This window comes from Curcuma longa, chromosome 1 (assembly GCF_044706935.1).
Source record: "Curcuma longa cultivar G26 ecotype Majalengka, Jawa Barat chromosome 1, ITB_CL_G26_1.1, whole genome shotgun sequence".
Lineage (NCBI taxonomy): Eukaryota > Viridiplantae > Streptophyta > Magnoliopsida > Zingiberales > Zingiberaceae > Curcuma > Curcuma longa.
The window spans coordinates 8,948,205-8,969,749 of NC_133861.1; the positions used below are offsets into that span (position 1 = coordinate 8,948,205).

A 21,545-nucleotide genomic window follows, 5' to 3' on the forward strand; every position below is an offset into this window, starting at 1 on the left:
TGGAAAAAGAATCTAATATTTGTCAGATGAATCAGATTGAAATCTAAGAACAGAGGCAAAAATATGAAGAAGAAAAGAATTAGATAGATGTGAAGTTGTTTCAGATCACTCACAGGAAACTTGGCGCGCGCGACAAGACCCTGCGTCCGGCGGTGGACTCCGTCCGAGCGGCGGTGGCGACTGAGCAAGCCGCATAGGCTCTCTCCAGCGCCCCGACCACTTCCCCCATGGTGGGCCGGTCCTGCCCCTCCGCCGCCACGCACTCTGCCGCCACGTACCCCACGTACGCCACCGCCTCTATCTCCTCTGGGGACGCCGGCGCGACCCTGCGATCCATAATTCGCGCCACTTCGTCTGTCTCAATGTATGGCACGGCCATCTCCACCACGTTCCGCGGAGTGGTACTGCCCTCCGCCTCCCCGTCCTCCACCTCCATGCTCCGGTGGATGGCCTTGTACCCTGTGATCAGTTCAAGTAACACAACCCCAAAACTGTAAACATCGCTCTTTTCCGTCAGTCGGCGCAACCGGTAATATTCCGGGTCCATGTACCCCACCGTGCCGGCGGCGACGCTTCCTTCGTCCTCAGGGCTCGTCAGCGATAGCCCAAAATCTGCGACCTTGGCCATCCACTCCTCGTCGAGAAGAATGTTGGAGGACTTGATGTCCCGGTGGATAATGGGCGGCACCGCGTAGGCATGCAGATACTCGATGCCCCGCGCCGCGTCGAGCGCCAAGCGGAGCCGCGTAGTCCACGAGCTCAGCGGCGACGACGGGACCATGGGACGCCGGTGGAGGTTGTCGTGAAGGGTGCCGTGGGTCATGTACTCGTACACCAGCACACGTTCACCGCGCTCCCGGCAGAAGCCCAAAAGGCGGACCAGATTCTTGTGGTTGATACGCGAGAGCAAAGCCAGCTCGGAACAGAATGCGCGCTCCCGTTGCTCCTGGTCGAGCCGGCGAAGCTGCTCGTGTCGCCTGGACGTGGATGGGGTAGCGGACGCCGGATTCGCGCGCTTAATCGCGGCTTCACGCCCGTCCGGAAGCGTTGCACGGTAGACCGCACCGAAGCTTCCCGAACCAATCTTGTGCGTCTCCGAAAAATTGTCAGTGATCTCCATGACCAACTGTAGCGAAAACTCTTCAACAGTCCCGCCACCGAGCCGACCGTCGAGAGACGAATCCAGCGACACCGAACCCTGTACTCCGCCATTGCTCCGTTTCCTGAGAGCTCGAAAGACCAGAAAGCCCAGCAAGGCTAACAATCCCAAGCTGAATCCCACAGATCCAAGAACCACAAAAAGTGTCTTCCTCTTGCGACCACTACCACTTTGCTGAGGCGGCGGCAGACTGGTCGTCGAATTGGAATCGAGCTGGGATTGGCACGATTGGCAGATGACCTCGCCTGATGGACACATGTTACCGGAGCCTGGTAGCACCACGCAGCCGACGCAGCTCGAGGCTGGAGAACACGCCCCCGGTAAGACGCTTTTATAGACCGTGTGCCTCTGCAGGAACAGCTTGTTCCCCCAACAAACCACCGAGAAATTGACTGACAAAATGCCGCAGATGGCGTCGCCCCTCGCCTGGATCCTCAAAAACTGCTCCCCAGCGAGGCTTTCCGGCGGACGTGATCCCTCCCCCCAGCACAGAACAGTTCCATTGGAACGCAGCACGCAGGTCTTGTTCTCCCCCAGTGCGATGGACACGATGTCGGGTTGATCCGAATCCCGCACTGGTTTTCCGCTGCCCCAGCAAGTCAGCCGGCCGGCATATGACTTCGCGCAGGCGTGCCAGGTCCCAGCAGCGAGAAGGCTGAAGTTTCCATCCGGCACGTTATCGGTGACCTCCATGTCGCTCCCGTAGCACCCGATGGTGCCGGATTTCAGCCGCCCACAGACGAAGTTCCGCCCCACAGCGATGTCGGAGAACTCGATACCGGGAGGGAATCTAATCTCCTTCCACCGCCAACATTGCGGCCAGCCTCCCTTCAGGCCGCAGACGTGGGTGTCGCCGGAAGCGAGGGCGGCGAGGGGCGGACCCCGGTAGATCCTCTTCTCGTAGGTGTCGTTTCCATGGTCAGGAAAGGTCCACCAGCGCATAGTGGCGTTGGAGTTGTCGTACGGTAGGGTAAGGCCGCAGAGGAAGCCATTGCCGGCGGCGACGGCTCCGTAGGGTGTGGCCCCGGCGAGGTATCGAACCTGGTGACCCGTGGAGGCGCTGGTGCAGTTGAGATCGTAGCGGAGGTTGAGCTCGGAGGGGACGAGAGCGCAGACGAGGGTGATATTCGGGGCGGGTTGCGAGACGGCGAGGGTGGAGAAGGGGGAGGCGATGGCGGAGGAGGAACAGAGAAGGAGGGTTAGAAGGAAGAAGAAGTAGGCGGGGTTCGGCGGCGGCGGCGGCATGGGATCGACGGCGAGTCGGTGGTTTTGTTGGCGGTGGAGAAGCTCATCGTAACTTGGACTCGGAGAGGAGGACGACGGGAGTAGGAACTAGAAAGGAATTGGGTGCGCGACGGCGGCTTTTAGTTTTTTTAGACCGAGTCCGGTTCGACTCCGACTCAACTCGTCCATGATTGCGGCTTGAACGCATGAACCGCCGACCTTTACTGGTTTGTTCGGTCGGTGCAGATGGAGCCCAAGATCGAGCTAATAATTGATGAATAACTTAGTAAATATTGAATAAGATTGGTATATCCTTTTATGACATAACTGAGTTGGTTACGATACAATCGAATTATAAAAGAGGACAAAAATTCAAATTCTTTGGTCATACTCGAAAGGAAAATTAATTTAGGACATCAGATGATATTTTAAAAAGAAAGTTAAGGCAGCGTTTGGTTTAGCGTTTTTCCAGCGTTTTCCATTTTCCTTTTCCAAGGAAAATGGAAAACGCTGAATGGTTTGTGGTTTCCTTTTCATTTTCTGGAGAATGAAAACCCGTTTTCCAGAAAAACAGAAAACGCTAAATCATCGTTTTCTAAAAACTCAGTTGGGAATGGAAAATGTGAAAACGCGACGTTTTCCCTTCGATTCCACGACGAGCACAGCGAGCGAGCACATCTCTTCCGGGTTTTTTTTCCTTCGATTCCGCATTTTTTCCGGGTTTTCTTCTGCGGATTTCTTCCCCGAGCCGACGCCCTGATCCTCTTCTTCTCCCGCTGTGCGTCGTGGCTGGATTGGAATCGCTGGAAAAGCTTCAAATCCGGCGATGTCTGGGCCGGCGACGCCATCGGAGGCGCCGCTCGGGCCCGGCGACGCCACCGGAGGCGCCGCCCGAGCCCGGCGACGCCACCGGAGGCGCCGCGCAGGCCCGGCGAAGCCTTCCGGGCACGGCCCTCGCGACTTCGATCCGCCCTTCAACCGCCTGCCGCCTGCCTGCGCTCAAGACGCCGCCCACCAACGCCGGAGTCGCCGCCGCCTGTCGACGCCGCCTCTGCCGTCGGTCCAAGCTACGCGAGAAGTTGCCGATGAAATCGGTAAAGGAAACTTTACCGATTAGTTTTAATTAATTGAGTTAATTAATTATTAGATTAATTAGTTAATTAAATCATTAGTTAGTTAATTAGTTTAATAACTAAAACCAAAGGCCCCCTAACTTACTTTGTACGGTTCATCATCTATGTTTTTTGTTTTGTTTTTTTTTCATTATTGGTTTGGCTTGATTTTAAAAACACTTGAGAATGACAGGGGAACTTCATTTCTTTCTTTCACGCTTTCTACACCTCTTACTGAGAATGAGGAGTCATGCAAGCCAATCAGGGGTTGAAGTTTGACTTTAAAAACACTAGAGAATGACAGAGGAACTTCATTTCATTTTCTAGAACAATATATCTCTTTAAATTCGGTTAAAAGTTGGTCCACTCTCACCAACTGATCCAAATAAAATTGAATCGATCTCTTTTGGTATACGTCCCACTCAATCGTCAAGGCATACACTAACATATTGTAATCTTGTAGTTCCATTAAACTAGAGGTAGGGAATGTCCGAATCATGATCGATATTGAAGGTAAAGGATTCTCGATAAAATTTATAATAAACTCTCGAGGATTTCATCGTACGTGCAATATAAGAAACTCATAAAAAGTATTTATTTATATATTTAAAGTAATTTAGATATAAGTAGCAATTTTGCCTAGAGCTGCTATGGTCACCTAAGTCAGCCAAAGTTATAGAAAAGTAATATATGTATAATGATTTTATAGTGTACACGAAATATGTAAGAGTGTTTATGAATTTAAAGCAATTTAGGTTCGTGTAAACTTTGCCTCTAAATATTATATGGATCTAAAATGTTCAAAATTAAAAAAAGTATGATATTCCATAGGGTTCATTGAATGTCTAATAACACTAGTTTGTGGATTTAGAACACTTTAGTTTTGTATAATAATTATGCAAAATACTGTTATATGAATCCCAAATGCTTAAGTTTCAAATATATGATCTTTCTTATTGCTCATACATGTTATAAAATTTTAATAATATGTATTTATTTTTGTAGTGTTAGATGACTTTAAATTCACGAGGGCTCTAGAGGTATTGCATCGCACACTTATACAAAAAAAAAATTGATGATGAAATGATTAATTGTGGTTAAGAGATAGATTATGAATATTCATTTTCCTCTCGCTTTTTTTGCATATGCATTCTATCTCTTCTCTTTTAATTTAAACTTTGACCATTTTAATCGACATAGATAATTTAGTGAGATCAAAATAAACAATGAAGGGTACTGTTGGATTCCTTGTAGTCTTAGGACATGAAATGGATATAATCAGACATGTCTAGGTTGATAAGTGGATTTTGACTATAACACACTTATGAACCTAAGCTACACCATTGGGCTCTTTGCAGCTTCAGGACATGAAATAGATCTAATCAGACATGTCTAGGTCGATAAATGAATTTTAATCGAAACACACTGATTGACCTAAGATAATTGGATTTCCTCATAGACCAAGACTACATTTCTAGCTGAAAGTTAACATAACATTGGAGTATCTCCGGAGAGGTTGAAATAAACAATAGAGAACACCGTTGGACTCCTTACAGTCTCAGAAACCCATATGATATGAAATGGGTCCAATCGATCAAGAGAGAGGTCGAAATAAATAATGGAGGGAACCGTTGGACTCCTTATAATCTTAGAAATCCACAGGATATGAAATTGTTCCAATTGGATTTGTCTAGATTGATTAATAAATTTTGATCAAAATTCATTAATGAACTTAGGTTATGAATATGGTCCAAATCAGAGCTGATTGGAATCAGATCAGGCTCACATTGGACTTGATCTAAGATCAAACAAAGTTCGTGATAGTGTTAATTTCTCAATATTAGATTTATGTTGTTCGTTGATCTGAATCAAAATTTGATATTATATGTACTTTTTTCTCTTTCAATCATTTATAGTGGTAGTAAATTTTTAGGAATATAAATAATTTAAATGTACGAGTGGATTTGATTAAAATTCACTCATTGATTTAGATAGGTTTGATTTGATCTATTTCAAATCGTATGAATTTTTGAGACGGCGACCAGTTCATCGATGCCTTTCATTATTTATTTTGATCTCTTTGAAGATATTTTAATATTATATTAATTTTTAATTAAAATACAATATTAATCTTAGAAGATCAGACTCATGTTAAATCTGATTCGAGATCAGATTAGATATGTGATAGCGTTGATGTCTCGACTTCATATCTATATTTTAAAGGATTATTTAATAAAATTTAAATTTAATTTAATTTAAAAGGAAGAGAGGAAAGTTATCATAAATAAAGGAGTACGAGAAAAATTTTTAATTTAATTTAATTTTAAAATATATATATATATATAAAAGAAAGTCGGTGTATGAAAAAGAGAGGAAAGAGGTTAAAGAAAGAGAAATTAAACAAAATAATGAGTAAAACGAAAACGGGGTGCACCGAAGGAGCATTCTCAGACCGTCGTGCGCCTTTCACCCGCACCCAAATCTTAAATGGTCCCATGGCGTATTGTCGAAAAGAATTTGCAACCTTACACGTGTCCTATTACCTGTTTCTTCACTGTCTCATGCTGTACCGTACTCCCGCCTTGGAATTGCGTCGCTTCAGGGATTGCCACCTCGGCTCGGATTTCTTATAGCCATCTTACGGTTTCCGAGCCACCTGACAGCTGGTGATCGCCTGTCATCAACCAACAAAACCCAACTGGCAAACTCCCTCTCTCTTTCTCTCTCATCCCCATCTCTGTGGCTTTGCAGTGTCGCTCGTGTTCGTCGTCCTTGCTGTCTCTCACGCTCCCTCTCTCTGCCGTCGCCGTCCGTTAAGAGTTTTCACTCTGCTTCCTCTGCCCATCTTCCCCTCCATTTCATGCCAGATCGGGCTTCTTCGCAGTCCGACCTCCCTCTGGACCCCCAGGTCACCGGACGTGGTTCCGTCGTTGGACCCGGCAGTGCTCCAGGTTTAGGGTTCTTCGCTGCCGCTCGAACTCTCTTTGTTCGCGATGCAGGTTCGTCGTTTTCGCTTCACAGCACTGTTCTTAAGTTTTTGTTAATTTGTTGTGCGATTTAAATGCTTTCAATACTATCTTCGCCTGCTTACTTAGAAGCTCATGTGTAAGTTTATTCTTTGCTTTAGATCTCCTTCCTTTTTAGTTATTAGTTCTCAAGTTAAAGCAGTCTCTGCTGTTATCGATAGGAGTATTCAGAAGTACTCCTCAATTTGCATTAGACGTTTTTCTTCCATTTGACAGATATGTGATATGGTGTAGGCAGATATTGGAATTTGTATGAACCGAAGAGGTGGTTTTTTTTTCTTCTTCTCATGTAACGTGAAAATGTTATACATCTACTTGATGGCTGATGAGGTTTTCTTTAAAATGCGCCTATTCCTATAAGAGAAATTTTTTTAAATCCAAAATCACATATAATATTTAGAAGAGGAAATAATTACATAATTAAAACCATACCTTTTTCCATAATTTGTGTGTTTCTAATCCTTGAGTTCTCTCCATGACTTGGTCTTTCTCTTGCCTCTCTCTCTTTTAATGGCCTTGTATGGGTTGAAACCTACAACACACTGAGCGGGAAGACAGGACCTAACCTTTATATTAGATACAAAGTACTAAACAACCTCTCACAGAGGGTTGCAGGGATTAGTCCTGCACAGTTATTCATTACATCATGAACTACTTGACTTGATATGATCATCCCATATGGGTTAAAGACTTTAAGTTTAACTTTATCTAGCTTCGTTTTATTCAATTTGTCTAACAGTAAATTATAAATTTTTATAAGGTCATAGCAACACTAACAGTTATACCACCATCAAACCACCATGTGTTAGCTGCGTTTTAATCCGTCACATTACGATGAGATGATTTATCCTGATCTAATTATACTGTATGGGTTAAGACTTTGGGTCAACTTTTTATAGTCTGGTTTTAATTAAAAACACAAAATTAATTATTAGTCAATGCTTGCCATAAATAGAGAGAAAAATTCAACGCTTCTCTCTTGTCAAATTATGTATGCAGATACTACCTAAATTTTCAGTCGATATATTGCTATTTCTTATCAGTGTTTAACATTGTGATAGAGTTATTGCTGTTTTTTTTTTAAATTTTCTCTAGTGAGCTTGCTGGACGCTTTGCTAGTATAAGCATCCCCATAAGGTTTATTTTTCAAATTGCTGTATATCCACACAACCTAGTATGGCAAACAATGGAAACCACATACTACCTTAGTGTTTGAAGTTTTTGATCATTAATGCATTAGGTATTTAATCTTGAAAGGGATGCAAAGACATAATTTTACCAACTATTTGATACTTAGATTATATTCTACATTGAGCTCTATCCAATACTATTAGAAATACTCTACCAATTAAATGCATTTTATTACATTAACTAAAGTTTTCTTTTATCTTTGCTCTATTGTTCACTTTAATTGTTATAATTCGTCTTGTTGTAGTACTTATTGGCCTCTTTTGATCATGTTCGTATTTTCTCACATTTTATCAGCTTATGGAGCTATGTCTATCTACTCTTGAATAAAATATTTCTGTTATTTTTAATTCTCTATTTAGCAATCTCACACATCTTTGGTTAATTCATATTTATTTTATGTGTTCTTCTTTAGTAAATCAACACTTTATTCTGAAGTATGGAGGACCTTACCACAATCTTATAAATTCTTTCCTTTAAATCTCTAGCTAAGGCACGCAATTCTCACAAAATGCTTCTGAAACTTAAATCTAAAAGCTAAACTAGTGTATTTTTATTCATATTCTTAATGGCATTTATTTATTTAATATTCTACCTAAATGCTCCTGAAATTTAATATAAAAGCTTAAACTAGAATTTTGTTTTACCATTCACATTCTTAATGATGTTTACTTATCTGATGTTCGACTTACCTAAAGAACTTAAACTTTCCTAAGTGCCATGACCTAGAGGATTTAAAACTTTCCTAGGTGCCACGTCCTTGGATATGTATGTAATGGATTGAATGATTGGGCTCCTCTTAGTTGTTTGTATGTCCAACTAATTGCAAATGTTCTTATGTGCTCCCTAAATTCTTGCCTATTTCAGTTGTATTTACTTTGTGGTTTTTTCTAGATATCTCAAACGTGCATTTTTTTTCCATTGATACACTTAATTATGTTAACTTACTTGACATTCTACTTACCTAGAAGCTTAACCTTCCTAGGTGATGTGACCCTGGACATGGATTCCATGAATTGATCAATTAGCGCCTCCTCTTAGCTGTCCGTTCAAATTGCAATTATTGGCAAGCCATTGAACGTGCCATGGACATTCTCATGTGTTCAAGTTATATTTACCTAGGGCTCAAGTTTTTGTATGATAGACCTTAGACCAGTTTTGGCCATCTTGAAGACTGCAGGTAGCATTGGTTCTGGTCCTTTGTGGGAGCATCTTGTTGTGGTTTTGTTGAGCTCTCAAGTATTGATGCCAGGAGAGAGTATGCATGGAATTGGTGTTCCATGTGATGCTCCTGATCGGTTTCAGTGTCGATGCATTTGGCACATTGACCATTTCTTTTGTGATCTTGTTCCATATTTTGGCTATACTGTGCATCTACCAAGTTGTCCGCTTACATTCACAGACTCGGCAAAGGGATTTTCTTAAGTTTGGTTTCTTTAATGGGCCCTATGCCACCCGCATTTTTCTCGTTATAATTGCAATTTGTTGGAGCATAAGTGAAATTGCTAGGCTAAGTTTTTTGAAAAGAAGGTTGGGCTTCAGTTTGACATGGCAGAGGAGTTTGTGCAAGCTTTACATCCTCTTCAATCTTGGCTTTTCAGAGCCTTCTGTCGTTCTTACAATTTTCTTCCTTCTACGTGCCGCTTTGCGCAAGAGGGATTCAGGCGCTTTGTCCTGGGGATGGAACAAAAAAACCATTGGTTATATATTCATTTTCTCCCTTCCAATTTTTCTTATGCAACTTACCCTGGATTTTGCTGGACCCAGGCTTTTTCGCATCACAAAGGGTAGTGGAAAGAAGGACAAATACTTCACAAAAGCTAGTGTCTTGGTGGGAGACAATTGCATATGCATTTATCCTCTGTTCAGCACTATTCTTCTGGGGATTTTTCATGCCGTCCTTATCAGTTATATCATGTGCACTGGAATGCGGGTGTACTTTTCAGTGATCAACAAACAGCTTCTCCGACGGATCTTTTGGCTGCTATCCTCTGTTATTTTTTCTCTTCCAGCGAGGCTACTTCTCCTAGGTTTCTCTGTCCTACCTCAATCAGGCAACTTGACATACGAGCTGATTGTATTCTTGGCCTTTTTGATCATGTTGTTTTGCACAGTGGTGGGCATCATTGTACTGGTCTACTTGCCAGTGGCAGATTCTATGGCTCTGGGAAGAAATCTAGAGGAGAGAGGGATAGTAGATATACCATATGACGACTATTACAACGACAGTGCATCCCTTGTGGCCAACCAAAGCTGCAGTAGGGACACCAGGAGGAGCTCTGATGTATCTACAAAGCCTGGTTCAATATCCTTCAGGACGATGATCAAGGATGACCTTCCTGGCTCAGATGAGATCAGCTTGTCTGTCCCTCTGCATATTGGTTCTCCTTCAGGTTCTTCAACACCAATAAGGCCGATTCTTCCACTAAGAGAAATCCCTAGATACTAAGAAGAACATCAAATGTGCCAGCCATATGACTGACATTTATGTTTTTTTTTTGGGTCGCATCTAAACGCAGTTGTACAATATTCAATTTTTTTTTTAAATTTTGACGCAATCTGGGTAACATTGAGATGGTTTTGTAGGCATAGTTGTTCCATTCGTTATCTTATTTACTTGGGTGCAATTAAGTTTACTTTAACCAAAGAGTTTATTGTAGGAAAAGTTAACCAATTATCATGATATTCAACGTTCATTGTTTTTTTTAAAACATTCATTAATTTGATAGGATGTGAATGAAAATTTATAATTATGTTTAGATTGAGAACCTCAATCTATCTGTAATGTTTTTGTTTATTATTTCTGCCCATTATAAAATCCCATCAATATTAATTTTATCGTTTAAGACAGATTAATTAAGGTTAACACATAATTACGTAACCGAGCCTACGCACGTGTTCGCGAGAAACCGAGAACCTTCGCGGGCCTCTCCATTTCCGTAGGGGGCGGCGTCTTCGAATCAAATGACCTAAATACCCCTATCCTGGGACTTATTCACCCACGAGCCTGCCCGCAAACTGACGATCGATTTCCCGGTCAGCCAACAATTTAGACACTCGGAGGAACGCTTCTATAAGAACCCATTGCGGTGTGGAAGGATTGGAAAAGTGAAAAGGGGCAGACGAAAGGGGAGCGTAACCCTAGATCGATCGATGGCTTCGTTTGGGGAAGCTCCGCCGGGCGATCTCAAGTCCGGGGAGAAGATCTTTAAGACCAAATGCGCGCAGTGCCACACCGTGGAGAAGGGCGCCGGCCACAAGCAAGGTTGGTCAAACTACACCGAGTTATCTATTGTTCTTTATATGTTGCGGAGCGACTTGTGGATCAAGCTTTGTTTCTTGCTTTCACCATTTTTTTCGCGGATCTATCTTTTGACGTTGTAATGACGTGTTCGTTGTGAAATTGTTAATACGTGATTATGCATAATAAGTGCATGATTGTGATCTAGGATTCACGTTGCGAGGGCTTCATTCCTTTTTGGTCTATTCTGTGATCGTTTCGTTTATTCTTTTGTTGTAGTACTGAATCTTGTCCCTTTTCTCTTATGTTTACAGGGCCGAATTTGAACGGACTTTTCGGGAGACAATCTGGTACGACTGCAGGTTACTCTTACTCTGCTGCTAACAAGAACATGGCTGTGATATGGAACGAGCAGACACTATACGATTACTTGCTTAACCCTAAGAAAGTATGCTCCTTCGAATATTTGCCTATGACTTTGGTGGTAATAAGATCAATAGAAAAAAAAAATAAAGGAATAATATATAGTAGCCATTTGTATTAATGGCTTGTTTACCTCGGGAGAAATGGGAGTAAGACAATTTGTTGCTTCTATTTCTGTTCAAGTAAACAAGAAACCCTTTGCACATTAAACCATTTGCACCAACATGAATCATTATTCATGATCTATGTAAGGTTAAGCAAATGAGGCATTTGTTGCTAACAATATCGTGGATACCAATTTCTGTCCCATGATGAATAAAAAGAAACTTAGCTTTTTTAACTGTGCTAAATCACACGCCATTACAAAATTATTGTTCTAAATAATAATTTTTAGTACAAAAATTATTTAGAGTTAGTATTAGAGTTAATAGGTTGTTGGGGTTTCATGATGAGTCCACATACACACGTAATGGTAATATGCCAAATTGCATGCCATACAATATTGTCTAGATCTTTTAATACAGATTTAATTTTATTGGATGGATTTATTTATTTATTTATCTCTGGTTGTTCACTATAAATTTTAGTTTATTCAAGTTGTTTGATCACAAATATGCCTGGTTATAAATCTACTGCCTGCCTTTTATTATATACCATCTTAGTTCGTTTGTTCCCCATTTTATCACTATTAGAACTGAAATTAATTCCTCGCTTATTATAATCTCACGTATACATTTTACCATCCTCATCTGTTAACACTTCTTAAATAAATGTTGTTTGTTACTAAAATCATTTAACTTAATTTTATCTATAACTCTTATTATTGACATATAGACCAAATTGGAATATGAGTTTTGTTTGAAATTTTAACCCCACTATTGCCTTAACTACTTGGATTCAACATACTATTAAATGGATTTGCAAAATGTCTGTGTTATGGAAGTGATTTAGCTTTCATTTTTTAGTTTGATAGTTAAAATGTTAACCTAGTATCATTTGGCACTGTAAAGATTTGCAGTAAGTTTTGTGTATCACTCGACTCGTGCTAGATTTGTGTCTGATTCAAAGAGGTTTGTATCATTGTGTACATATACTAGTTTAGAAGTTTGTATCATTTTCTGTCTTTCTAATCTGCTTGTTTACAGACATATTCATGCTAAGTTTAGAGATCTTTTTCATGATAGTCTGGTACACATGATTCTTCCGTTACTTGATAACTGTTATGATTTCCATTTTAGATGGAATTGTTTATGTCGTATTAACCAACGCCACTGTTTCCCTTTGCAGTATATTCCTGGTACTAAGATGGTTTTCCCTGGTTTGAAGAAGCCGCAAGAGCGTGCGGATCTAATTGCATATCTCAAACAGGCAACTGCCTAAGGTTTTTGTTTGTCCCACTAGAAATATTTTTCCCCCTCAGTGAATAAGAATAATACCATGCTATGATGAGATTGTGATGAAGCAGTTGAGTTACAAAACATTCTTCACAGAGTTCCTCGGTAAATAATGTAAGGTTCTCTAACAAATTAAGAAACAATGAGGAAGAAGAATTGATGGTCTTATTTCCGTTGGTTATGGCTTATTATTTTTTCTCTCACACAATTTAATCTTTTGATACGCTGTAAAATTGGATGATTTTAGAGGGTTTTCCAAGCCATAATAATATCGTTCATTCTCATTGAAGTAATCAGTGAAGCTCCGTTATATATGTAAGCACAACAGACCACACGAAAACTAGACCAAGTGACCCAAAAAAGAGTTGGGTCGATCGATAAGACTGTATCATTAGATTGGTTGCCACACGAGAAAATTCTAGGCAACTCTGCTCTGTCGATGTGAGACCTTTTTTTCTATTTTGCCCAGCCAATACTGAAACCACCTTTAGGATATTTTGCCAAACGTGGTCTGCCACGAGCAGTCATGGTTCATAATTTCTTACTATTACAGTAGCTTGAAGGTCATCGAAACAGTTGTAGTTCTTCATGTTCATCCGTGAACGTTGTAGTATTATTTGGTGGATTCGACTACATTCATTGGCAAGCTCAAGCAAACAAATTGGCTTATTAAAAAAAAATCAGGAAATCGACGTCACAAAAGTGATGGATGGTTACGACAAATATTCTATACAATCTAGGCAAACAGCTTATTTGAAAAAATAAAAAATCCGTATGAATTAATTTACCAATTTCTTAAGAAAAATTCAACTCAAATAAAACCATTATATGAGACAATCGTAAAATGCAAATCTATATATACACTAATTTTAGTAACAAAATTTATCTAATAGTACATCGAAGTTCTATTTTCCCAAAACAAAAGCGAATTTGTTTTTTTTTAACTCTACAAACCTAAACTGAAAAAGTCAATTTGATCGAAATTCAATTTGATTTTTCAGTTTCAATTTTGATGCCCACCCGTAATCAAAACTACACTAAATATGAACAACTCGCACAACAAGTCTAATCTGAACAAATATCACAAAACTAATGACAGTAACATAGGGAAAGGAACTTTTTCAGCATGGTCGATTCTTTTAAAATTCAATGAAGTGGTTAATATACAAGCTACAAAAAGCAATCTGTTTTCAATCAATGGGAACTGCTCAAATTACAATTAGATCAACGGATTACATGTGCAAATGAAAACAAGATCTCTTAAAATCCTGGTTTTACCGGCTCTGCAAGTTCCCAATAACACAGGATTTAATTGCTATTGCAAGAGGGTACATAAGCTATACTGAAAGCAAAAGGGGAACAACCTGTTCAAGTAAGATTTTGTTTGAACTAATGTGCCAAAACTTATGTCGGCAATAGTATGAGTGATCATCTTGAACATTAATCTGCCCACCATGAAATCAGACCCAAGCCATCTCCATAGATCTCACCCTGAAAGATGCCAGCAGATAAGCACTAGATAACGTAGTTATTAAAAATCGAAAGGAACAAAAAAACAAAGGTTTGTCAACTCTTATGACAGCCTCTATCTCCGTAATAATATTTCTTCGACATTGTCAACATAAATCTTTAAATATTTCTTGTTCTCAGGGGCGGATGTATTAAGGGGCCCGGAGGGGCCATGGCCCCCCCCAGCCCAAGTTGAACCTTTAATGTATTTAGATTAAACCCTTAGGGTTACTGGTTAATAGGTTTTAGGGTTAATGGGTTGTTGATCTATTGGATCCTAAACCAACCCGATAAGCCGATAAGGAAACCTAGAAATCGCGAGTCTGCCTTCGTTGGGTCCCAATCGCGCCTCCGTCTTCTTCGTGTCTTCGTCGGGCGCGGCGACAACAACTTCAGCTTGGATTGCCGGCGATCTGCAAAGTGGCTGAGGACGCCGGTGAGTGAAGGGTGGATTGGGCAGTGCCGGTAACAGGGTCACTTGTTCTTGAAGTCAATGATGAAAACAAAAATATACATATAGACAAACGCTATCAAAATATTGAAGCTATTTTAATTGTACGAGCAACAGTGACTCAGTGTCGTACACCAAGTTGGTTGATCTTTGATAGAGCTAGCCATACTAGTATTCTCCATTCCACCAACTTTAATCATGTTGAAAGGATTCAACTTTTCAGTTTTCACATTATCCTATTTTTAGTGAGTAATATTTGCAAAGAAAGATGATGGTTAATTTCACGTTCCTCAACGACAAGTATCATGAGACAAACAGTAGTTTTTATACTCGTGTCCAGTTCGTATTCAATATAATATCATTATTTTCCTATTTTAACCAAGTAGGCCTATGAGAAAATAAATACAAATTTAAGAATCTATTTTGAGAATAAATAGATAACAATAAAGTGATTCGCACTAACAAAACAGCTTTGCCAAAAATAATGGTTCAAAATAATATAAAAGAAACTAGAAAATATTCTCGAGGTAACATAATGAACGTTGAAAACGTCATATATTGTGTAATATCATCTCTTGACTTTCATATACTTCTGAGAAGTTAATCAAAATGAGGTGCCACGGATCAATGTACAAATGAAGTTAATGAATGAATATAAACTACAAAATATTTGAGGATTATACCATTACGAGCATAGAAAGCATATAAACAACTATTTTTATATCCAGGGATACTTGAGGAATTATAGCTTACTATGATCTGCATAGGAGCGAAAGGTTGTGCATTGGCATCTTGCTCCACAGGGATGGAAGGATAGTTAATTTTCGTCACTCGGACATGTACCTGCAGGATGATTGAGAAGGCTCCTCATGTATTCCTTGGAAAGCAAAAGTTTAAGAACTTGAAAGATCAAAACTTCCTTGGAAAGCAAAAGTTTAAGAACTTGAAAGATCAAAACAAAAGACATACCTCCTCATCCAAATCCATAGCTAAGTCTCCATATTCATGTTTCCACACCCATATGCCATCTTCTCCCCTGTCTCCGACAAAGCAAAAAATCCCCTTAAAACAGAAATAGTTCATCATACAAGCCAACCTTTTATCATCGAAGACCAAATTGTCCATTCTACTAAGAGTTTTTCTTGTCAATCAAAATGTCAAAATAGACAAAAACTTGAGATAGCAGTCGAAAAGACAAATAAAAAAATATGTAAACAAAAAATAAATATAGAATACTGTTAAATGATATTTAAAATCCTTACATTTTGCTTTCTTTTGGCAATAGATGCACAGGAATATGTATGTCATTGAAAAAGCCAAGAGTTACTGCAACAAAAAAACTTCATATAAGACATGATACAAAACTTTGCCAGCAATAATGTCACAAAATGCATACATTAGGTTTTCTTTCTTTGTATGTAACCAGGTAAAAAATAATCTTATTTATAAAATATAAAACTTTAAGAACTTTCCATCTGTGTGTGATTTTTGCATCTGAGCCTTTGCTTTCATATTTTCATGCTGGTTGACTTCTCTAATATTAAATTATCAGATAGATATCCATTACAAAAAGCAGCTGTCCCGTATTATTAGATTAACTAAAAAAGATAACAGAGTAGGATAGTTGGATCATAGGCTGGATCCAGTCAGTTCCATTTACTTTTGACCTATAATCTACACGCAGCATGGTGTGAGTGGCAACATGAGTTACAAATAAAATTTATCCCACCAGATGGGATTGGTCTGCGCCATTCATTCCTACTATATCATCATCTATATTTAAATAAAATTTATTGTGGTCTATCAGTTTTTTTTGTGTTCCTCTTCCTCATTTAATATATGTATTTATCATAGTTTCACATTACTTAACTGGAGCATTTATTGATCATCCAAGTATATGTTCGTATCATCTTAAACGTATCTCTCGAAGTTTTCCATCAATAAGCACAACTCTAACTTTCTCTCTAATGTTCTTATTTTTTATCTAGTTCATTCTCATATATCCGTACATCCATCTTAATATCCTCATCTCCGCGACTCTCATTTTCTGCTTGTGTGCTCAAGTCATAGTCTAACATTCAACTCTATATAACATAGTAAATCTAACTATTATTTTGTAGAATTTCCCTTTAACTTTTAGAGATACTATATAACATAGCAAATCTAACTGTCATTTTGTAGAATTTCTCTTTAACTTTTAGAGATACTTTGCAATCATAAAGAACACTTGATGTTTTCCTCTATTTCAACAATGCTACTTGTGTTCTATTAAAAACCTTTCATTTCCACTTCCCGTGTTTCTGTCAAAAATCAAGCTTAGCATTTACTCGTTCACATACCTCATCTATCAAAATAATATTTGCAAACAACATTCACCATGTTAACGTGTCTAGTGGTTCATCCATGATTAGTAAAAAAAAGATAGACTTAGAGTTGATCCTTCATGTAACCCTATTTTTATAACAAACGCTTTGATTAATCCGCATGAAATTTTTACTCTTGTAATCAACTCTTTTTTTCTAAAAATTTATTTTTAAAAAAAATGAGAAAAAGGCAATTCATAGTTCTGGACTTGTTTGAGATAATTGTGAACACATATGTTTCACAATGTGTTAGAACATAAAGATGCAGACAAAAAATGTAACATGATTCCTCCAAAGTAACAAAGAAAAGTATATGAATATTACAAAAAAGAAAAAAAAACATAAATATTCTCCATGTCATATATGACAGTTCAGTTAGTTATAATATAAAAGATCAATATAGGAGAATAAAGATATATTATTTTGCATCGTCCAATAGAGAAATTAGGTTGTGCAACATACAATGCAAACCAGTAGCATCAGATGCTTTAAGCTTTGCGCAAATAACCTCCCCAATAAATGGTCGAAAGAGAAGTAACCTAAACACAACCTATTAGAAAAAGAAATAACTATTAACTCAATATATTGAGAATTATCAATATCTCAATACCATGCATCAAACCAAAAACAAATACTAAAGTTGTAGACGATGAAAAAAATAAAGTTAATGCAAAGGTTTAAAAAGTTCATGCACGTGATATGCATTTAACCAATTGCCTATGACATATTTGGTACAAGGACAAATATGTGGTTCATATTAAAATCATACCAAAACAATTTATATTGATAAAAAATGCTTAATATATAGAACAAAGTATATTAATAAACCTATTCAATCCATAATTCCAGATAAAAAGAAGCATGTGACCTTACAAGACATAACATATAATATATTGATAATTTATACAATTCAACAATGTGGGACAAATCATAAACATCAGTAACATCATAAAATTGATACCTAAAGAGTAAAACACTTGAAACAATGAGGGGAAGCTTCAACTATTGGCAACCATGTACAGTCCTTAGTGATCCATTCAATTTCTTGACAAATCTCTAATCGAGTAAGATTCATTCAATTTAGATCCATGATCCGAAAATACAGTTGATTCTACAAACTGTTGTCTAAATGATTGCACCGGTTTGACAATAGATATGTTTTATATCAATGAGCAAATCTTTAAAAAAATAGTGTAGGAACTGAAAAGTAAGACAATGTGAAAACCTTATACGTGGAGGATCCTTCTCCAGGGTAGATAAAACCACCTTCTAAAGACCGGATGTCATAGACAGAGATACAGAGACCCAAATTTGAGATAACCTGGCAGCATGTGGCAACCTCACCATCAAATTGATGTGTGTCGGAATCAATAATACTATTAGGTATAGATGAACTGCACCTTGTCTACGAACAGCCTCTCAAGTTCATCCTTGATTGCATCAACAAGTGGAAGGTTAAGCAAGTGAGGGGGCAAACGCAAGTTATGCTCGATTAGGCTGAGGCAAAACATTCTCCCTACAAAAATAAGAAGCATACAAGGAAAAAATTAACGTCATTAACATTTGCAAACCACCTTAAAACAAAGTGCTTAAACATATTTGTAACTAATCAAAGTGCTAAGCTTATTTGCTACCTCACGCCTGAGCAGCTGGACGAACGGGGCTCGTCCGAGCCAAGAGCCAAGAGGATGACCGTGGGAAGGGGAAGGGTCAAATAACGGTTGCGGGACGAGAAGGATTGTCACCGGCGCGACGAAAGACTTGGTGCTCTTGCTCTACGCAGAAGACGGCGCAACAAAAAGGACCTCCCCTTCTAATCAGAGTTCGTAACCAGAAGACGGCGCATACGCAGAAGACGGCGCAACAAAGAGGAGTCTACGCTGACGGCAACGGAAGGAGTCTACGCAGAGAAGAGGCCACCAGCGACGAGGTCATCCTCTCCGGCTGTCACGGCGGTGGCTAGGGCTAGGGTAAGAGAAGATAATGGGTTTCAGGTGGTTCGGTTCCAGATCCAAGTCCAAATTTTCTCTAACCTCAAAACTGAACCTCCCAATTTCAAATTCATAAGCTGATCCAAAAACAGCTAATGAACAGGAAGATTTATTCTTTTTTTTAAAAATATTCAATTAAATCAATTCAATGGCTCGTTATTGAAGCATAATTTTAACCAATTAATTCGATTATTTAAACTTGATTTGTCAAATATTTATACGCTCAACTTATTGTCATAATTGTAGTTAACGTTGGAGTAAAAATTCGATTAAATCGATCGAACGATCGATTTTAAAATTTTAATTATTTTTTAAACAAAATCAGTTAATTTTTTATTTTAAAATTTTTTATTCAATTAAATTGAATAAATTGAATTAATTAAAATAAAAAATAATTTATAAATTTTTAAGTAAGTAAATTTATAAATTTTTAATTAATTGATTAATTTTTAATAATATTTAAAATTTTTAATTATTTTAATTAATTTGATTGAAAAATTAAATTAATTGATATTTTATCGCTTTAATTTGTTCGATTTTTATTTAAAAATTCAGTCCGTTCAATTAGTTAAAAAAATTTATTTCGATTAATTCGGTTCGATTCAATCGATTTTAATCAAATACTTTTCTACAAAAGGTGGAATCTACCACTCTAACGGTTCTACACGATCGACCCCACAATCATCTATAAAGAGGTAAATCGAAAAACTATTTTTTTAGATAACTAATCAAAGTGCTAAGCTTATTTGATACCTCACGCTTGAGCAGCTGGACGGGGCTTGTCCGAGCCAAGAGGATGACGGTGGGAAGGGGAAGGGTCAAATAACGATTGCGGGACAGGAAGGATTGTCACTGACGCGACGAAAGACTTGGTGCTCTTGCTCGAGATACACAGAAGACGGCGCAACAAAGAGAACCTCCCTTCTAATCCACCACGAGAGTTCGTACCCTAGCTAGAGCTGAGTATTCGGTTAAAACTGAATCGAATCGAACCGAATTAATCGAAAATCAAATAAATCGATTTTTTTTTAAACCAACCGAATCGATCAAATTTTCCAATAAAATCGAACAAATCGAACGATATTTTATCGATTAATTCAGTTTTCGACCGAATTAATCAAATTTTTTAAATTCACCCCTAAACCTAGCAGCAACGGAAGGAGTCTACGCTTAGAAGAGGCCACCAGCGACAGGTCATCCTCTCCGGCTGTCACGGTGCTGGCTTGGGCTAGGGTAAGAGAAGATAATGGGTTTCAGGTGGTTCGGTTCCAGTTCAAAGTCCAAATTTTCTCTAACCTCAAAACTGAACCCTCCCAATTTCAAATTCATAACTTGATCCAAAAACAGCTAATGAACTGGAAGATTTATTCATTTTTTTTTAAATATTCAATTAAATCAATTCAATGGCTTGTTATTGAAGCATAATTTTACCCAATTAATTCGATTATTTAAACTTGATTTGTCAAATATTTATACGCTCAACTTATTGTCATAATTGTACGTAGCGTTGCAAGCAAAAAAAAAATTTGATTAAATCGATAGAATTTAAAATTTTAATTTGATTATTTTATAATTTTAATTATTTTTTAAATAAAATCAATTAATTCAATTTGATTTTGATTTTAAAATATTTTATTGATTAAACTAAATAAACTAAATTAATCAAAATAAAAAATAATTTATAAATTTTAGTAAATAAATTTATAAATCCTTAATTAATTGATAAATTTTTTATAATATTTAAAAAAATTAATTATTTTAGTTAATTCGATCGAAATCGAATTAATTGATATTTTATTGATTTGATTTATTCGATTTTTATTTAAAAATTTGATCGGTTCAATTAGTTTAAAAAATTTCAGTTCGATCATTTTTGATTAATTCGGTTCGATTGAATTCGATTTTAATTATCCTAGCGGTCCCACACGGTCGGTACGATCATCTATGAGGAGGTAAATCGAGAAACTACAGTTGATCACGATGGAAGAGGAGTGTTGTTCGGCCGATCGCTGAGATTCAAACATTTTCCTCTTCTGTAAGTCTGTTTCCAAAAATCATAACCAACTCAATTATGCCTGAAAACTATTTTAATCAAATACTCAATCCTAGCTAGTGCATGTAATGGAGAAAAAATCATTGTTCGCGTGGGAGAAAAAAAGACATCCCCACCCTTGTTATCTAAAGTATCAAAAGGACACCCTTGTTAATTTTACATCAAAGAGGGGTCCCTATTTCAAAATTACCTCTCTTTCAAGCCAAACTTCCCCACCTCCTTCGTTGCTCTAACTAGCACCATTATCCTTTATCTACTCGTGTTAAGCATCCAAACCAATGTGCTTGAGGTTACGATCTTCGTGTTCGAAGTCTGGTGCTCCACTCTAGTCTGCCCAAGGTAAAGGTGAAGGAGGCGACTTTACAATCATAGGAGTGAATCAACATTGATGGTGTCCTTTTTATTTGCTTG

At 38.3% G+C, this 21,545-nt stretch overlaps 4 protein-coding genes and 1 pseudogene across 5 annotated transcripts; 3 read left to right on the top strand and 2 right to left on the bottom strand.

Annotated features, from left to right (window-relative positions):
• On the bottom strand, positions 1-2,466 carry LOC141829781 (serine/threonine-protein kinase-like protein CCR4). The gene has a single exon (XM_074717295.1). It carries the CDS (start codon positions 2,402-2,404, stop codon positions 110-112), a length of 2,295 nt encoding a protein of 764 aa, XP_074573396.1. The 5' UTR covers positions 2,405-2,466; the 3' UTR covers positions 1-109.
• A 3,389-nt stretch (positions 2,467-5,855) lies between these two features.
• LOC141823737 (uncharacterized) lies at positions 5,856-6,755 on the top strand (annotated as a pseudogene).
• LOC141828279 (uncharacterized) lies at positions 6,231-10,319 on the top strand. Its single transcript, XM_074715710.1, has 2 exons — positions 6,231-6,494; positions 8,695-10,319. Exon 2 carries the CDS (start codon positions 8,974-8,976, stop codon positions 10,156-10,158), a length of 1,185 nt encoding a protein of 394 aa, XP_074571811.1. The 5' UTR covers positions 6,231-6,494; positions 8,695-8,973; the 3' UTR covers positions 10,159-10,319.
• A 466-nt stretch (positions 10,320-10,785) lies between these two features.
• On the top strand, positions 10,786-12,939 carry LOC141835321 (cytochrome c). Its single transcript, XM_074722770.1, has 3 exons — positions 10,786-10,974; positions 11,265-11,398; positions 12,661-12,939. The coding sequence occupies exons 1-3, from the start codon at positions 10,863-10,865 to the stop codon at positions 12,751-12,753; spliced, it is 339 nt and encodes a 112-aa protein (XP_074578871.1). The 5' UTR covers positions 10,786-10,862; the 3' UTR covers positions 12,754-12,939.
• A 963-nt stretch (positions 12,940-13,902) lies between these two features.
• LOC141846763 (uncharacterized) lies at positions 13,903-18,911 on the bottom strand. Of its 2 annotated transcripts, XR_012603363.1 has the most exons (9): positions 18,725-18,911; positions 18,491-18,606; positions 18,316-18,411; positions 17,553-17,640; positions 15,990-16,053; positions 15,697-15,763; positions 15,481-15,570; positions 14,132-14,258; positions 13,903-14,050 (listed from the first exon to the last, which is right to left on the bottom strand). XR_012603363.1 is itself a non-coding variant. In XM_074734807.1 (8 exons), exons 2-8 carry the CDS (start codon positions 18,599-18,601, stop codon positions 14,208-14,210), a joined length of 567 nt encoding a protein of 188 aa, XP_074590908.1. In that variant the 5' UTR covers positions 18,602-18,606; positions 18,725-18,911; the 3' UTR covers positions 13,903-14,207. The 2 variants fall into 2 exon arrangements, 1 of the variants encoding a protein (XP_074590908.1); XM_074734807.1 differs by having other exon boundaries at positions 13,903-14,258.
• Between the last annotated feature and the right edge of the window lie 2,634 nt (positions 18,912-21,545).